Source organism: Hippoglossus hippoglossus, chromosome 13 (assembly GCF_009819705.1).
Source record: "Hippoglossus hippoglossus isolate fHipHip1 chromosome 13, fHipHip1.pri, whole genome shotgun sequence".
NCBI classification, from domain to species: Eukaryota; Metazoa; Chordata; class Actinopteri; order Pleuronectiformes; family Pleuronectidae; genus Hippoglossus; species Hippoglossus hippoglossus.
In genome coordinates this window covers 2,050,778-2,070,187 of record NC_047163.1, presented here as the reverse complement: position 1 = coordinate 2,070,187, position 19,410 = coordinate 2,050,778, and the positions used below count along the sequence as shown (strand labels likewise).

Below are 19,410 nucleotides of genomic sequence, written 5' to 3'. Positions count from 1 at the left end.
TTTGTGTGTGTGTGTGGATCTTAAAACTTTGATTCCTCCTCTTCAGTTTGTCTTTTTCCTCTCGTTTATGAAAAGTCAAACAGCTTCAGGAAACATTTCTCTGCTGAAGCTGAGACATGTCCACTCAGGTGAACGTGTCTCAGCTCGTCTCAGAATTCTTTGAGTTCTCTGGTGTTTGATCTGTTGTGTTTTCCCTTTGTCACAAACTCATTTGCTTTCTTCTCTCCCCCCCCCCCCCCCTCTCTCTCCCTGCAGGTGAACTACTCGCACCACCCTCAGCTCGACCAGCGCCTCCCCCTCCCACCTCCCTCTTCCTCAGCCTGAGCCCATCGTCCTCTGCCTCGCCGGTTCTCGTGGGAACCGCATGCAACTATGTCTCTCCTCGCCTCACCCACCCCCTTCCTCCTCCTCCTCCTCCTCCTCTTCCTCCAGCAGCTGCCTCCCTGTCAGCCGGAGTCCGAGCGCACTGAGCCCAGCGTTGACCCCAGCCTGAGAGCGGTCACGCCCTCCATGTTCCCCTCTTCACATCCGTCCGCCAAGCCCCATGTTAATAACAGCATATCCAGAAGGAGACAGAAGTGTGAGGAGCCGACGGTGTGCCGGCCCGGCATCGTGCTGCCCGTCTGGAAGCCCATCCAGCCGGGGCTCGGACACAAGGTGGCCAGAGCTGTGGTCTACTTTGTGTCACTCATGTACATGTTCCTGGGGGTGTCCATCATCGCTGACCGCTTCATGGCGTCTATAGAGGTCATCACATCGCAGGTGAGAGCGGCTGAACGCAGTAATACACTGGTGGTGGTGTCAGCGCCACAAACATGGAAGCTTCAATTTTACTTCCTTCACCTTCGATCTGTTGATTTGTTAATGTGAAATATTGAAAAAGCTTGTTTTGTCCCTGCATCACAAACTGTGTGGTGGCTACACAGCCTCTCCGTGGTTCTGCTGGATGTCAGAAACCTCCCTTTCACTCGTTTCTCCTCTAAATACCACAAATAATCTTTAAAGCAGCAATTCCTCACATCTGAGACTCTTGAACGAGTTCACGTTCAGCGCTTTGCTCTTTAAATTAAATCTAACAGATGTGATTAATAGGAATTGTTTGAATATTTGATTGAATATTCACATCCTTGAAAATTGGATTTCAATTTGCTAATTGAATCTCTTCAGTTGATTAAGAACTTCCTCTTCCAGAGGAAAGGCAGTGCTGAAGGGTAGCGCTCATAAAAGCTTGAAGTAAAGAGGCCAGGTGGAATTCTGTTTCTCTTTCTTCACAACACTGGAAGGTTTTTCTCTCAGTTTTAATTAGCACCAGCTATCAACACTATAATTAACTATAATTACGTAAAGTATTAGTATAAAAGCTTATTAAAGTGACTCAGCCTCTCATTTGTTTAACCATCTGAAAACCAGCCGGCAGGAGATTGTTGTTTACACGATATGTTTAAATGAAAGTAAAATACAAACTAAAGTAGTTTGAACATTTGTTCTTTTTGCAGCAGGAAGTTTGTTTGTTTACGTTTGTGAGGATGTTTCGTTACGTGCAAGACATGTTGATCACGTATGGTGGCGCCAGAGAGCGGCAGGAGAGCAGCAGAGATCAGGGGCATATGACAAAAACTAAAAAGATGTACATCGTTAAAATAGTTTTTGTAATTGCGGAGTGTTGAAATAATAGCTAGACGGGATTAGAGATGGTTCTGACTCCTTCACGTCCAGAAAAAGTGGAGTTTACTGACTTACATAACCTTTTAGCTTGTACAGATTTTCTGGAAACATAAACCCGATGTAGACATTGGCAGAGTTCACAGATGAACTTGTGTGCACAGCTCACGCTGCAGTAAATCCAGCGCGCTGTATCTTCGGCTCTCAGACGCCTGTAGATGTGTGTTGTTTGCAAATTGACTCACACGATGCTGACTGTGCAACAAGCAGCTAAAAGTAAACCTGCATCATGTTAATCCGTTTATAATGCAGTGTACTCTGGTCTGTGATTAAACCATAAATGATTTATTGTAGTGTGTCTGATGAGAGGAAGTGATGCTGCCAGTCAACGTCTCTGCAGCGTCGTCTGATCAGTTTCCTTCGAGGGGATTAGGCAGATTTCCCTCTTTATCATTCGTCCTTTGTGATGTGGAGACGACTCTGAACACAGCAGAGATTACTGAGGTGGACTCTCTCGCTCAGACAGTGTGTGAGAGTGTGTGTGTGAGTGTGAGTGTGAGTGAGTGTGTGTGTGAGTTGTCCGAGACGGCCTGTAATGGTTCGGGTAGTGAGGTTCTGCTGTTTTAAGCACTTTAGAGAAAGAAAGGATGAATCCTGGGAAGTTTGAATGGAGGCTCTAGTTCAACGTGAGGGAGGAGGAGGAGGAGACGTGAAGGTCGAGAGGAGCGAGAGAAGAAGGAGAAGAGGAGGAATGATGGAGAACACACTCAGGACATGCACAGAGACTGTAAATAAACATGGTTCACATGACGGCTCTCTTCATCCGCCCTGGTGGCTGGCTGAAGTAAAGGTCATAAACTCTGTCTCCTCCATGTTAGCAGATGGGACATGCACCTGTTATAGAGATTTGACATCCATCTTTATTTACAGTCGACCAGTGTCTTTCCATGTGCAGTTGTTGTGTTCTCCCAGTGTCTGTGGTTTTCTCCCAGTAGCTTCAAGACGTGCAGCTAAAGGCTGATTCGTGCTTCTGTGTGGAAGCTACGCTTTAAGTGTAAAGTTTGCAAAGTTTGATCTATAACAGTTTTTTATTCTGTAACCGTATGAAGGTTTTCTAATGTTCTTTGCTCCAGTGCAGCGTAAACAGCAGAAATACATTTTCAGGTCACATTTACATGAGTTAAATACCATAAATAGACCTGCATGTATTTGACTGGCCTCTGCTGGGGGGTGCTGGTGCCGGATGATGTCACGTGGCAGTGACATCATCGAGGGTTCATGTTCTTTTCTTACTGGACCAACCTCATTAAAATGAATCATGAATCACTTTGTTCGTTCACTTCAATACATGAAGTTCTTAATGGAAACTACTTCAGTTGTTCCTCATAGAGAAAGAGTGTGAATGGGTGAATGTACAGCTACTGTAACGATCTCTATAAATACAGAGCATTTACCATTTATAGGAGGAAAATACATACATCTATAAAGAAAGAGCAGATGTAGTGTGAGATGGTAGCTGAAGGTGTGTGTGTGTGTGGGGGGGGGGGGGGGGGGGGGGGGGGGGGGGGGGTCAACAAAGCAAAATGAAAGGCTTAATGGATAAAGGAGTGTGTTCATCCATCCTGTTCAAGGTCAGTGTCTGATTGTGTATCCCACAATCCATCACTGCTGCAGCCCCAACAGCACCTCAGTTACTGACCCTGTGTGTGTGTGTGTGTGTGTGTGTGTGTGTGTGTTTGTGTGTGTGTTTGTGTGTGTGTGTGTGTGTGTGTGTGTGTGTTTGGACCAACAGGAGAAGGAGGTGACCATCACGATGCCAAACGGGGAAACATCTGTGGCAACGGTTCGAATCTGGAATGAAACTGTTTCCAATCTGACGCTCATGGCTCTGGGCTCCAGTGCTCCAGAGATACTGCTGTCTGTTATAGAGGTACACACACACACACACACACACACACACACACACACACACACACACACACACACACACACACACACACACACACACACACACACACATACACACACATAGAAACACACTCTCACACTTGATAATCATTTAGTTTAACTCTCTAAAACAATGACGTCTCATTTCTTCTTTCAAATAGTGAACTGTTTATTTATTCAGTCGTACGCCGCTCACTCACACTCTGCCCCCTCCAGGTGTGCGGTCACGGCTTTGAGGCTGGCGAGTTGGGCCCGGGAACCATCGTTGGCAGCGCCGCCTTCAACATGTTTGTGATCTTGGGGATCTGCGTGTGGGTGATCCCCACCGGCGAGACCCGCAAAATCAAGCACCTCCGGGTGTTCTTCATCACGGCCTTCTGGAGCATCTTCGCCTACATCTGGCTCTACCTCATCCTGTCCGTCATGTCTCCGGGCGTCGTGGAGGTGAGACAGACTCAGAGAGGGAAGTGGGATGAGTGGGGGTGCTCGTCAGTGCAGGTCACACAAAGGCAGCAGGAGCACAAATAGACTTTTATCTGACAGGTCGTTTAGTTTGATTCAGATTCCACTTTATTGATCCCGAGGAGGTGAATTCATTCACAGCTTACCTGTTCCCGAGCGCACAAACAGCATCAATCAATCAATCAATCACATTTAATTTGTAAAGCCTATATTCACAAATCACAATTTGTCTCATAGGACTTAACAAGGTGTGACATCCAATATGATACGTGTCACAAAGCACAGGTCAACAAACAGACAGAGCTCGGTGAAGGACATCAAGATAAAGATGATGGAGGTAAAATCAATAGCAATAAAAAGACAATCTTTAGATAATAACTACACATTTGTTACATGTTATCATGTGGAAAGCACAGTCATATCAAATGACTGTCTGAGTCTAGTAGTCCGATCGCAGAGGGAATGAAAGGATTGAGAATCGGTCAGTTCTCCTCGGAGGTTCATGATAACGGCCTGAAGGCATCACTGTGAACTCATGAGACTGAACATGAGGTCGACTGATCATTTGGGCAAATTCACTTCAAACTGTGGCTTCATCTTTTCTAAATCCCCCAGAGTGCGTCCAACTCAGGAGGAAGTGATGTTTTTACCACGATCTTCATTCAAACATGATTGTGAGAATGTGTGTGTGTGTGTTTTAGGTGTGGGAGGCCCTCGTGACCCTGCTCTACTTCCCAGTGTGTGTCCTCCTGGCTTGGATCGCTGACCGCCGCCTGCTCTTCTACAAGTACATGGGCAAGCGTTACCGCGCCGACAAGCGCCACGGCATCGTCGTGGAGACCGAAGGAGACCTGACACCCAGCAAGGGCGGCATGGAGATGATCATAGACGGCAAGTTCCCGCCGAGAGGGGGCACCGTGGTCCCTGCAGAAAACTGCGGGGGAACTCAGGACGGCGCGGGAGGCGCTGCGGCCAATAACGTTGGTGCCGCAGCCATGGCAACGGGAGCTGGGGGCAACCTGCCCAACTCCAGCAGCATGGTGGTCAATGCAGAGAGCAGCAAGGAGCTGGACGAGAGCCGCAAAGAGGTGAGAGGAGGAGAGGGAGGGAGTCATGTTGGAGAGGAAACCACTTTTTTTTAATTTATAAATCCATTACTATAGGTTTTCGGGGGTTTGGCCTCATCTCAACCTCACTGGGGTTTTTTCAGTCAAAGTGAAACCTGAATACACTGTAATTTAAATGTGTGTTATCTGTCAACAATTATAAAAACAATTTAAGTAATTGTGTTATTTTAGGAAAGATTTCCAAAAACAAAAGATGAATAATAAAAATGACAAAATGATCAAAATGATGTTTTGCAGTCCCCTGTCACTTCTCACTTTAGACAGTCCAGGCTGGTTTGAGTGACAGATCACATGGAGAAACACTGCACAGCACTTTGTAACATTGAGATATGAAGTTATGAACTTTATATGAACTGTGATAAGTTATATTTTCTGTCTCAGCAATCACAAGGTAAAAGGCAGAAGCTCAGTGTTTTAAATGTGCTTTAGACGCATGATCCAGATTATACTTTTCTCACAGTTCAGCAAACTTCAGTCAGACACGACAGGTAAATAATCCTCCTCGTGATTCTCCCACTTATATGAACCCAGAAACATTCACTGGTTTGTGCAGAACATGGATTTGTATTCAACACCAGACGTTTTAAAGAGAAGTGATGTGAGAGAAAATTAAGTTTTTGATTGACACGTGTGCTGTAGATTCAAATAAGTGGAATTTCACATCAACCAGTGTAATAACTATGATCCTGTGTAATTACAATGAGAAAAGTTTTCATGTTTCAACTTCATTTTCTGCCTGTTAAGCTGCAGAGATATATTTTTATATGAATAATAATATAACGCTTGGAAGTCATTTGCGAACAGGAAGTGTATTTGAGGGTTGGAGGATTTTATGAAGTGAGGCTTGAAGCTGAAGCACAAACTGCTGCAGGGACTGGTGGTGCAGTGAATGTTGATACTGCTGCAGTGGGTGTGTGTGTGCGTGCAGTGGGTGTTTGTGTGCGTGCAGTGGGTGTGTGTGTGCGTACAGTGGGTGTTTGTGTGCGTACAGCCGTGTGAGCTGTCTGATCGTGTCTCTCTCTCCTGCAGGTGATTCGTATCCTGAAGGAGCTGAAGCAGAAATATCCCGACAAAGAGCTGGACCAGTTGGTGGAGCTGGCCAACTACTACGCACTGCTGCACCAACAGAAGAGCAGGGCCTTCTACCGCATACAGGTAACACACACGCACACACACACACACACACACACACACACACACACACACACACACACACACACACACACACACACACACACACACACACACACACAGACCTGGAGTCGTTTAAGGACTCACACCAGCCTCGTTTGTTTCAGACTTTTCAGTTTAGTCTCAGCGTAGCTAGTTAGTTAGTTAGTTAGTTGAAAGGTGTGAAAGGTTCCCTGATAACTAATGTGAAGTTCTACTCTCCTCTGTGTCCCTCAAGGCGACGCGCATGATGATCGGAGCCGGTAACGTCCTGAAGAGGCACGCGGCCGACAACGCTCGCCGCACAGCTGTGGTGGACGAGGAGGCCCCGGAGGACAACGACCTGGGGATCTGCAGCCGCATCTCGTTTGAGAGCGCCCACAGTCAGTGCATGGAGAACTGTGGCGTCCTGACACTGGCTGTCGTCTGCCTAGGTACAGACACAAATACAACATGAGTTCACATCAATCACAGAATGAGCATTGCACTTAGTGACGTTGCTGTAGTTTGAAAATGAAAAGTCAGGTTATTCAGTCAAACATGCTCTTCTGGTTCAGGAAGCCGGGGATCATGGGTAATATCCACAGCTCAGTTTAGTTCAGTGGGACGACACAGTCAGAGCTCGACACACTGCAGGGGGCGCTGTTGCTCAGTAAAAGTTACATAGTGAAGCTTTAATATTTCGTCAATTCACGGCTTTGTGTTTATAATGTAACGATGATGGTGATGAGGTTTTGGTGTCTGAGGTTTGATGAGGTTGATCTAAACCTGAACAGTGAAGTACTTTGGTTCCTTGACAAGAGAAAACATCATTATTTTGTAAATGTGTGATTTTATTCTCAGGGAATAACAAACGTATCAGTGTTTCTCTCGTACATTAGTGTAACAGAATACAGTCCTGAGCCGTGCCCAGCGTTGTTCTGCTCTGTCTCCGGGGTTCAGGCGGTCTGGGAGAGAACACCTTCTACGTAGACTACAGGACTGAAGATGGTTCAGCCAACGCCGGCTCAGATTACGATTACAGCGAAGGGACGTTGGTGTTCAAACCGGGAGAGACTCGCAAAGACATCAAGGTGAGTGAAGATGAGGAGGAAGATGAGGAGGAGCAGTTTAAACACTGTGGTAAACTAAAGGAAGAAGCAGATCAACCAGGAGCTGGTCCCTGAACCCCCCCTCAGCTGGGTTTGACTATTAAAAGATTCATTCTGCATTTTGGAGATGAGATGAGACTTAACGATGCCTGTGGGTGAATCTTTTTTAATACCAAAATCTGGTTGAGGAGGAGATCTGGGCTGAGACAGGTTTCACTTCATGGAGCTGCTTAACATGCTGCTTCTGTATAACCTGCTGTGTGGCTGCAGAATCAGTGAAGGATATCGGAGTAAATCAAAGTGAAGGGAAAGAGGAGGTGAAGAGATAATGAATGAGAGTCGCAGCAGGAGGAACAGAGAGAGGACAGAAACCCTGAAAGGTCCCTCAGAGATGACTCCTTATCTCAGCACGTTAAACACATCAGTTCACCCAGTGTAATGAAGGACATTGGTTGAGTGGTTCTTGTGTAATTCTGCAGACAAACAAACAGATAAAAACTGAACCTCCTGCTGCTAATTTCTGTTGCTACTGAGTTAGCAGCTAATTCCTGAAAGGCCCCTCTGGTCTTTTAAACGTGAAAGATTCACTTGTGTGTTACGAGCTGTTCCTGAACGTCTGAAGTGAAAAACTACAAGTAGAAGAAAACTTGGATTTGTTGGTTTTCTTAAACGTGATTTGTCCTTTAATTCATTCATTTCAAAAGAATAACAATTCATTAAATCCATTACAATTTCGAAAAAACTAGTTTAATACATGATTATTTGAAAATAGCTTAAATACTGTAATCTTTGTAAATGATGCAACGTTATGCAACTTTCATTCTGCACTAATCAAAAGCCATCCGGTACTTCTAATATTAAACAATTCAATGAAACATATGATATGATATACTAACACATATTTAAAACAAAATACTGAAATCTGAAAAGAAGGTAGAATGTTAGATCATGATCCAAATGAGCAGCAGTTCATCTGGATCAGTTAAAAGTTCAATGTCTTTGTGACAAATGAAAACTTAACTTTACAAGATGTACAGATTTTGCTACTGATGGACAGAGGCCTGAATCTACTTTGCTCAGTGCACTAGGAATTAAAAGGTCGAGACCTCGGAGGCCGGGAAGTCTCTCCTCAGATCCAGAGTTTGATAAGTGGAGACTCGTGTGATCGAGGAGTCGCACATAAGAAGCGTGGAGAAGAAAACTGTATAAATCAACATGAAGGAATGGATGGAGAGACGATGAATGAGTAATTTTACAAGGGTCAGTGTCATCCGTTCCGACCGCACACCAGTGGGTTTCATCGATTGCTGTGCCAGAAATAAAACCAATTAAACTCCCACGTCTCACTCGCCTGCCAGACGTCTACTCTCAGCGCAGCATCATCTCCAGTGTGTAACCGTCACGCAGCCTTCACAGGCGCCGCTGATTTAACAAAGGGACGCCGCTGACAGGACATCTGAAAGCTTTGTGGTGGTGGAGAGTCGGAGGCAGTGGTTCTCTCGAGTCGCAGAATGAATCTAATGTTGCATTGTTTGTATCGTCTCATCAGAAGGTAACAGAGCAGTTATTCACGTCTAGAAATATGAATGTAGATAATAATAGATCTTTAAACATAGAACATGTGTGAAAACCACAGAGTGTAAATCAACGCATCTACTTCTCCCAAAGACAAAACCTCTTGTTAGAGGTGCCGCCATCTTGTGCTTTTGACGTCATGTGATTGATGAGTGGAACCATGGCAGCAGGGCTCCGCCCACACCTACACTTAACCAGTCACAAGTCTCAGTCTCAGCTGTCAATCATGACGATTTTCATAAATTAGTGAGGTGAAAATCTCGTTATAAATTGTTTATTGAGGCGTTATCCAAAAAATGAACACGTGAACATACTTCAGTGTGATGTGTACTTGGATTGTTTATGTCCGTGTCCCATCTGTTTACATGGAGGAGCCAGGGTTTGGGGCGGTCAAGATGATTTAGCTTCTTATATATATATCGTCCATCTTTATAGACAGACAGAAAAAGATAGTCTCTCATTAGCATATCTCATTTATAAGTCAGCTCTTTTCTTTATCAGTATTAATTGCTCAGCTGTAAATGTCAAATAATGAATACTCGTCAAATGGTTGAATACATTTAATGCATCAGAGTGAACAGGAACTTTTCTTCCTCGAGGCCGCGACGCAGGGAACGTTGTGCTTGAAGTGAGAATTGAATGAACTGTCTGCTGATGCAGCGACGGTCTGAGCTGCATCTCAAGTGGCCACATTGACCCGATCAGCCGCAGAGACAAGAGAGAGTCAATTATACAATCCTCCGGCTCGCTGCTGACACCGGGATGCAGGAGACTTACTGTTGTTTCACTGGATTAAAGGAAGCCTGTTAACCTGCTTCCTCCCTGAACAAGTCGTAGTCATTTCATTCCTTTATTCATTATGATTAGGAATACATCATGAAAGCCTCGACTTCCAGACGTATCACAGTCTGATGCGTCCCTCTTCAGATTGCAGTTGGCTGTAGTTTGGCAGGTTTAAGGTAAAATGTACTCACCCTCACCTCTGTGTTGTGACTCCCTCCTGGACACGGGGACGTCTGGACACGGGGACGTCTGGACACATGGCAGGAAGTGGGTCGGGCTCATTGGATTTCAGCAGCAGTCGAACCGGCCATCTGTCGGTTAATGCACGATGGCATGATCGGATCAAAACAATCACCGAGATGGTGACTGGAGCCTCTGTTTATTCGTCTGCTGAGGGAGAAGATGGCCGGCTGTCAGTCTGCAGCACAGACACACACACACACACACACACACACACACACACACACACACACACACACACACACACACACACACGCACACACACGCACAGACACGCACATGCACGCACATGCACACACATGCACACACATGCACACACATGCACACACATGCACACCATGCTCAAGCTTCCAGACCAGGCTTGATGTAAGTTCACTTTAGATTCAGAGAAAGACATTAACCTGCAGTCTGGGATGTTTTCCACCTCCAGAGCTGCAGCGTTTCTTTGCTGAAAATTATTCTTCAAAATAAATGAAATGCAGAGATTTGTATAATTCATAATCTGAGATGAGAACTTTGACCCAGTCACATCTTCATTTCACCCGTTGACTCCCCTCTCACTTCCTCTGTGTCACATGTGCTGTTTAGAGATGAAGATGTCAAACAGGAGAAGATCTGTGGAGTAAGAATGAAGCTGATGTTGAGGCGGAAAACGCAAAATTCATATTTCATGTTTAAAGACACATGCCTTGCTCATTATTCTGCTGGAGGGGACCAACTGAATCAGGAGTGGACTTGACGGGTGTGCTTCAGCTTCTCAGTCACTTAGTCACTGGAAGCTGGACAACTAGACCCTCTCTGCTGTATCAGGACGTCTCGTGGTGTGTTATTGATTCAGTTTGGAACTGGTAGAAATATTTAAGACCTTTTACAGCTGCTGTCTCACTGTATTGATGAAACTCACCTTCTGACCCTTCAGGAGTAAACAACCCTTCTGTCTCTCTCTGCGTCTCCAGGTCGGGATAATCGATGATGACATATTCGAGGAGGACGAACACTTCTTTGTGCGCCTGCTGAATCTGCGTGTCGGCGACGCCGAGGGGATGTTTGAGAGCGACGAAGTGGGCGCCGCACCGAAAGCTCGCTTGCTTGAGCCCCTGGTCGCCACGGTGACCATCCTGGACGACGACCACGCTGGCATCTTCACGTTCAGCGAGCGCATGGTGCGGGTGAGCGAGAGCGTGGGCACCATGGAGGTGACGGTGTCTCGCAACTCTGGCGCCCGTGGCACAGTCATCCTGCCGTACCACTCCGAGTCAGGGACCGCCAAGTCTGGAGAAGACTTCGAGGAAGCCAGAGGAGAGCTGGAGTTCTCCAACGACCAAACCACGTGAGTCCAAAGTCAAACCTTTGGATTTGTCCAGAAACAGACTGAATGACACTTATTCACATCTTCTCCTGGTGCTTACTGAGCAGCTGTGTTTTGTAATGAGTAAGAATCACAGGAACCAAATTACAGACAGATCAGCCAAGACAGGAAGGTGCAGAGGGGACGGAGAGAGGGAAAGAATCCAAAAACTGAAAACACCAGGAAGCCCAACTGATGCACGAGCACTTCAAGTACCACGATTAATGTGAAACGGCCCAATTCTGCTTTTTTCCTTCGTCAACTAAGATATTTATCCCCTTTGAGCTCATTTTGTGAGGTTTTGTGAAATGGAATCATTCCTCACACATTTATACATTCTTGAGATCTCACATTCACAACTAAATTATCAGGTACGTCCTCAAATCCAAGTGAACCCTGGACAGATGGATGGACATAGTGTATGTGAGGCCTCTATGTGAGGCCTGGTTTTCTGTCTGTGCAGCAGCACCTGAACCAACTGGGTCAGACTGTGGATGTGTGATATTGATTCCAGCTGTTCTGAGCTGATGTGAACTGACAACTTCTTTGAAACAGAATTCAGAGAGACAGTGATGGAGGAGAGGATGGATCTCACAAGGTTTCTGTGTATTATATTTGTCAGTCTCCACCAGCATCACCAGCTCGGTTCTGCTCTTTGAGGTGGATGGGTTAGCAGCAAATGACCTGCTCTTTTAAGTTGTTGGTGTTTTGTTGATTCATCCTCTCCTGATCACTCCGGTTCTCACTCTTTCCTTCTTCACCTCCTTCAATTTTCATAACCTCCCTCCTCTGTTCTTTCCTTCACTGTCCCTGACTTCACTCCTTCACTTTCCTCTTCTCCATATCTCTCCCTCCATCTTTAACTTCCCCTCCCTCTCATCCCTCTCTCCCTCTCTGTCTGTTGTCAGTGTCGATTCTCCTCTGCTCTCGCTGAGCCGCTCTCGGTGCTGACATTTCACTCCGGCGATCCTCGGAGACACTAACAGGTCTTGTCATCGTCACTTCATCTTCAGCCTCTCCTCTAACACCGAGCCATCATTCCTCATGCTTCGCAAATGTACGACGTCCTGATGGAATTTTTCTTTCTTTACTTTTAACACTCCGGTCCTTTTCTCGTCACTGTCAGAGACTTTGTCGACAGGGACAGTCACAGTTAGAGACCAGCAGGTGGAGACATTGAGTAACGTCAGAGCCTGATGTCTCCTCAGGAGGTGGTGGAGACCAAAAACAGAGATAAAAGATAATGAATGTTGGGCTTTGGTTCTTCAGGTCGACACAAACGAACTATAACGTTGCTCCTGAACTGCTTGTATTTGCCCATATAGGAATCAAACCCAGTCCCACAATGTGTGTTAGATGAATTAGAGTTACATTCAATGTCCTGACTTCTTATCTAAAGCACCTCCACACTGAAGATGAGCACATACGGTGTCTGACTGTAAAAGATTGAGAGAAATCTGCTAATTTTGCCTCTCTCTTTGTGTGTGTGTGTGCGTGTGTGTGTGTGTGTGTGTGTGTGTGTGTGTGTGTGTGTGTGCGTGTGTGCGTGTGTGTGTGTGTGTGTGTGTGTGTGTGTGTACAGTCAGACGTTCCAGGTGAGGATAATTGATGACGAAGAATATGAAAAACATGAAAACTTCTTCATTGTGTTGGAGGAGCCGCGCTGGTTAAAGAGAGGAATTTCAGGTACGTGTAAACAGTGTGTATTATAGCGTGTGCGTGTGCGTGCACGTTGTGTGTGTGTGTGTATGTCCTCAGTGTCCTCAGTGTCTCACACCCAATGAGTCGGCTTCTGCTTGAGCAGCTCATGTCTTTGTGAAATTCACTTGTGTTGAGCGGAGACAGTGTGTTAAAGTTCAGTCACTTCGTAAGGTCTATGCTCAAAATGGTCCAAACACACACACACACACACACACACACACACACACACACACACACACACACACACACACACACACACACACACACACACACACACACAGTGCTCTGATAAACACATTTTCTTGTCTGAATGAGTAAATACTTTGTTGACAGTCGAAGCTGCAGATGGAATCATTACAGAGAAGACAAACAGAAACCGAGCGGCGGCGGCGGCGCAGTGAGGTCAGCTGCTCTGACATTTACAATCATGACGGAGGAGATTAAAGAAACAAAAGAATGTCATTAACACAAACAGTCAGAAAACATCACACAGTCCAAATGAGACAAAGGAGAAACGTGTGTGTGAAAACAAGCCAGTATATGTTTAACATACAGTAAAGACCTGGTGCTGCTGCTCATGTTTAACTTCTTCAGGAAAGAAATGTGTTGTTGAAGCACATTTATTGTTTTAGTTTTACTATGATTCTGACTTGTGGAACCAGAGCTAATTCAGAAATGAATTCAGTTCATAAACAAATATTTCACTTTAATCCCAGAGTTTTGTTTGATAATCATCCTGCTTCACATGGTTAGTGAGGTTTTATCATATTTTACGGCTTATTAGTTCATATTTACTTTAAATAAATGATCTAACTGCTAAGAAGCTAATTTAAATTCATCCTTGTGATCCAATTCATTTTTGATCTGTTTTAATTTGTTTTTTGTATTTATAGAGATTTTCTTCTGTGTGAAAGTCTTTTCTTTCCTTTTCTGATCTGTTCTGTGCTTTGTTTTTCTTTGCTTCACTGACCCACTTTACCCAGAGAGATCAATAAAGTTTCATCTTATTTCATACCAACACGCACACACACACACACACACACACACACACACAACTGTGCACTTGTTCAGGGACCCATCCATTCATCTACAACCTGTCACCACAGCAACCCACAGTGTGATGGGAGATGTGGAGCGGTGAAGAGAGACAGAGGATTGTTTGTTGAGCCTGAGAAGAAGCCGCTGCCGCTCTGTTGTTGCCTCACACTAGTGCCTGTAAGGTGGAGGAATTAGACAGATGCTGAATAGTCACATGGACACACACACACCTTGAACAGCCGGTCCCAGGGGGCGCCATTTACTGCGTGTCAGTCCCATTCTCTCTCTCTGTCATTTCCTGTTTATCCTTCACTGCAGCATCGAATAGAGTCCCTGTAGCACACACCTCCACCAAGGCTGAGTTACCACTGCATCATCATACTACACTCAGAGATACACAGATACATCACGTACAGCTACGTGTTGGTGTTGTTGCAGGTTCTTAGCTCTATTTGTTAATATAGAGAAACTGGATAAGTTTAATTGTGTTGAATGTGTCTTTTCTCACTTCTTGTCCTCCCTCTGTTTTCTCTTCAGCTCTTCTGCTCAGCCAAGGTAAGAACATCTGATTGATCCTTCTGCTCCAAGTCACCGTCACAGAGTCTGAGTAGAGCTGCAGCAACTTGAATCATTTTATTATCTGTATTATCAGTTCATTTATCATTTAAAGGTTTGCTCCATAGAAGTGGACACATCCACTTCCTCCCACTGTCCAGAAATTAAGCCAAAATATCTCTGATACACTTCCATCTTGTGAATTTGGAGCCAGAGTGTGTGTGGGGGGGGGGGGGTCCATTGTATAATAATATAAATCCAACCATTTGTCATTCACCATTTGCTCCTAATCGCAATGTTAATGTGGCAAATTAAGAAAAAGATTTCATCAATTTGACGACATGTGGTCTGCTACTCGTCAGTGCTGATGGAACTTCACAATGCAGTGAACCTTTCTGTATCTACACGTGTTGTGACTTTTTCCAGTGCGTGTGTTGTCTCATATTTGTTTTCTTCATCTGCACGAGTCCTTTCTGTTTGCGTGTGTTTTCTTAATTTGCAGTGTGATGAGCTCTCTCGGCCACAGCACATTGTGCCCGTGGATTTCACATCAGACTTGTGGGAACACGGTGATTAAAATGAAGTGTGACAGGGTGGATCTGCAGGATGTGACCAGCTCCTCTCAGGGTCACATCACAATCTCAGACATAAATGAGAATGACAGGAAGTGGACTCACAGGACAGAGATGAAATTAAAGCAGCAGAAAAAGACAAGTGCTCCGTCTCATCCAGGTCGACCATGAAGGGACGCTCAGTCCCGACAAAGACAAACAACTTTAAATCTAAATTTCAGATGAAGCAACATTTGATAACAAAGAAGTGTATTTTTTCAGATTTTGCAGTAAACGTGAACAGATGCCTCAGTTTCTTTGTCCTGCAGCCGCTCGGCTCTCCTGCTCAGCCAGGACATTGTTCGTCTGTCCCACTTTGTCAAAGCCTGGCTCACACTTCTGGCCTCTGTTCCAGACGGGTCTTTGTTAATATCTGGATCACAGCAGAACTGGCCTCTGTGCGTCTCCCAGCGCTGAGCAATAAGTCTACACACTGGGTCTGTTCAGTGTGAGCTAATGCAGGTAGATCACCGTGTTTATCGTCTTTCATAGGACTAATACATGAGGTGGGTTGTAACAGGAGGCTGCTGCTGCTGTTCTTTAACATACTTCATCATGTTTTTAATATTATTTTGATTTAAATAAAACTTAAACATTGATTCTGAGGTGAGAGCTTTAGATGCTGTTCAGACCTGGTGTCAGCTTCGGTCCATCATCTACAGCGCTTCTCCTCTTGAGGGTCGTGGAGCGAAGAATGTGGCCACAGGCGTCCCGACCTCCTCTCAATGTGGTCTCACTGGTCGGAGCCATATCAAAATATAGAAATAAAAAGAGTCTATTCATGTGAGAATGCAGAAGAGAAGCTGCTCCCCGACCACCCACTGGTTCCTGCTCAGATTAGATCTGGACAGGAAGTCCTCTGAGCCTGTGACAAATCAAATCACACAAATGGAAAATGAAACATTTCTCTACAAAGCAGCAGCCGAGCGCAGGATCCCGGGGAAACAGGTTTTAGAGATAATCCAGCAAAGAAGCAGATTTGTTTATTTCCACAGGTCACCGACTTCCCATCAAAAGATCAAAAACACTTGGAGCCACCAGAGTGAAAACAGCCACACGGCTTTAATCTGAACTGACTGACATTAGAAGCAGAGCCTGTGAGAGGGGGGGGGGGGGGGCCCGGCAGCCCTGGTGACACATGGTGACGCCCGCTGTCCTCAAGGCGGTTTCATCGTTCACCTCACTCGCCTGTCATGGCGGAGGAGAGGCCACTCCCTGGAGACGGCTGGAAGAAGTCGCTGCTCGGAGGAACGACCTCAAGCTGGAGTCAAACCGTATTTGAGTGTTCTGCAGTCGTGTGTGTGTGTGTGTGCACACGTGCCTGGATGTGTGTGTTTGTTTGTGACAGTTTGAAATAATGTCAATGAGCCCTGCAGGGATGGTTTTCAATGTGCTGCTTTACCCTTCGTCTTTTCATAATTAGACATGTGCTGCATCTGAAGAGGGGGAGGAAGGCTGTGATCACACACACACACACACACACACACACACACACACACACACACACACACACACACACACACACACAGCTTTATTTCCCTTTTCTCTTTCTCTCGAGCAAAAGCGACAATTGTTAAAATGCCACTTACATCAGACCTGAACACACAGTGTTAGCAAAGCTCCTCGTGCACCCCCACAGTGTGACATCCTCTCTGTGATGAACAGACGGGACTTCTGGCTGGAGCATGATCCCTGATTGGCTCAGTTCCTCAGTCATTTCTATAAGATCAACTCCGGTTGGTGTAGCTGCTCCTGCTGCTGTTCTGTTGGCAGCGGATCAATAACATGAACTGGGCCACATGTCAGCATTCATCTCGTCTCTCTCTCTCTCTCTCTCTCTCTCTCTCTCTCTCTCTCTCTCTCTCTCTCTCTCTCTCTCTCTCTCTCTCTCTCGCTCTCGCTCTCTCTCTCAATAATATCAATATTATCGAGAGGCTCCAGGTGAAGCTTTGTAAAGATTCTGTCAGCGTCACATCTGTCTTCACATCATCCAGAAGCAGAGGTCTTATGTCACTGGTTTTCCAATTGATTGCACCAGTCACTGTGGGAAAACCATTCATCATCCAAGTCCTTGGTTAAACAAAAACAATCAAGATTCTCTGCTTTGCATTTTCTAATCAGCAGGATTCATTGCCCTGCACTCCGGTGCAGACAGCACGTGGACGTGCACAGTGAAAGTGTGATCTATAGAATTTATGCTGAATCCTGCTGAGTACAGTAAAAACCTCTATGGATGTTTTAATGGGCCACTGTCGGTGCTGCCGATGGCCATCCGTACAGAGAGCTCTGCACACAGCTCTACAACGAAGCAACAGCGCAAAACACTAAGATAAAGATCTTTTATGTGTTGTGTAAAAGATGTTCATACACTGTGGTGTCTCGCCCCCTGGTGGCTGGCTGCATTATAGGTAATTAACTCTGCCTCCTTCATGTTAGCAGATGGGACATGGACCAAGCTAAATGTGATGTATGTCCGTGTTCATGTTTCTGATCAGTTTGGTTTCATAGTGATTTGATGATTAATATCATCACTGACGAGCTGTTAGCAGGAGCTCGATGCTGCAGCTCTATTCCAGACTCTGGCTCCGAATCACAATACAACATGAAATGATGCAGAACATGAAACATACTCACTCCTTCACATCACATCACCTCTTCCTCTGTCCTTCCCTCCCTTCTTTCTTCCCACAGAAGGGGTGGATGGGCAGATGAGCTCTGAGGAGGAGGAGGCTCGCAGGATAGCTGAGATGGGGAAGCCCATCCTGGGAGAGCACAGTCGCCTGGAGGTCGTCATCGAGGAGTCGTACGAGTTCAAGGTGAAACATTCATTCATTCAGTCATTCTCCTTCCTGGTCTCCTCTGGGAGCAGCGACTCCTTTGCAGCTGTGAAAGTAGGAAAAGAAGAAATCATTTCAGCAGTGCTTTGTTTTTTATTGTAGTTCGTCCTCAAACTAAATGCAGGTGATTTATTGATGGAAGGTTATAACCAATAATTAGATTTATAGAAAGAAAAACAGTAGAGAATTGAAAGTTCTTCATAGAGAGTTATAAATAACTATGACTCGTATAAGCAACAACATCACATGAAGTAACTGATGAAATACATTTATGAAATATTTATAGCCTAACATTTTGCGTGTATACTGTATTTATTTCCCGACCTGTTCATGTAATATTGGATTATTTCTCTCCTGGAGTCTTTTCTGTGTTTAGGTTGAATACAAATAATTGAACTCTGCTTCACTGTCAGAGTTACATAAGCCACCTTTACTCTCTTTCTCACACTGCTGAACCCTTTCAGCAAGCAAACCTAATGTGGCTCTGAATTATTGAACTGTACGAGTTGAACTGAGACTCTCTCACGTGCACAGAGCGCTGCTGCACGGCCTGTGAGGAAAAGGACCACGAGCAAAACCCTCAACCTCAACGCAGTAAAACTCGATGAGCTCACTGACACAACAATAAGTCTCAATTCACAGCAGCAACAGAGAGAAAGATGCTTTATAACAAATTATAATTTTTTAATTACTCTTAAGAAAATGAAAACAATTGAGATTTAATTGATCAAGTGTTACAGCTCCCTTAGATTAACCAGAAGTGCTGAGCAAAGTGTTTTACACCTCAGGGTCTGTGTGTAAATGTTAATTATCAATAAATCCTCTGAGCAGTTTTGCTGATGGTGAAGCTGCAGGTGTTTCATTATGAAAGTAACTCAAAGCTACAGTTAAGAACATCAATGTCTTCTTTATCTCTGGTGTTTGCAGCTTTTGGTTCTGATCCCTCCTGACGCTAAATATTTGCAAATGTAAAAGTTCATCTTGACAGAGGAAGCAGACAAATCAAACATCCACTTGACTTTCAGCCAATAAGAAAGCAGCGGGAGTGTTAGAGAGTAAATCACCGAGCGGCCGAGAGAATAAAGAACGAGCCCGAAACAGACCCGTCGTTCTTCTCATCGCTGCAAACACCGTCCACCAGAACTCAACATCCTCGTCCTCCGTGGGATTATTTAGTGAACTCGACCCTGTGTGGAAATATAATTGGTCTCGTCTCTTATGACGTGTGGTTAGTGAGAATCAATTTGGGTGAATGATGCAATT

The 19,410-nt window shown here is 45.1% G+C and overlaps 2 protein-coding genes across 3 annotated transcripts in view; both read left to right on the top strand.

Annotated features, from left to right (window-relative positions):
- Nucleotides 1–19,410, top strand: part of LOC117773272 (spectrin beta chain, non-erythrocytic 1-like) — a 750,817-nt gene that overhangs the window by 554,023 nt on the left and 177,384 nt on the right. The window lies entirely within an intron of this gene.
- Nucleotides 1–19,410, top strand: part of slc8a2b (solute carrier family 8 member 2b) — a 103,446-nt gene that overhangs the window by 81,275 nt on the left and 2,761 nt on the right. For both annotated transcript variants that reach the window (XM_034605055.1, XM_034605054.1), the window contains 11 exons: nucleotides 256–762; nucleotides 3,455–3,592; nucleotides 3,826–4,053; nucleotides 4,773–5,159; nucleotides 6,228–6,353; nucleotides 6,607–6,802; nucleotides 7,311–7,441; nucleotides 11,014–11,387; nucleotides 12,988–13,091; nucleotides 14,682–14,699; nucleotides 18,002–18,126. In XM_034605055.1, coding sequence (XP_034460946.1) covers nucleotides 373–762; nucleotides 3,455–3,592; nucleotides 3,826–4,053; nucleotides 4,773–5,159; nucleotides 6,228–6,353; nucleotides 6,607–6,802; nucleotides 7,311–7,441; nucleotides 11,014–11,387; nucleotides 12,988–13,091; nucleotides 14,682–14,699; nucleotides 18,002–18,126 — 2,217 coding nt within the window. In that variant the 5' untranslated portion in view covers nucleotides 256–372. The remainder of the gene's footprint in view (nucleotides 1–255; nucleotides 763–3,454; nucleotides 3,593–3,825; nucleotides 4,054–4,772; nucleotides 5,160–6,227; nucleotides 6,354–6,606; nucleotides 6,803–7,310; nucleotides 7,442–11,013; nucleotides 11,388–12,987; nucleotides 13,092–14,681; nucleotides 14,700–18,001; nucleotides 18,127–19,410) is intronic.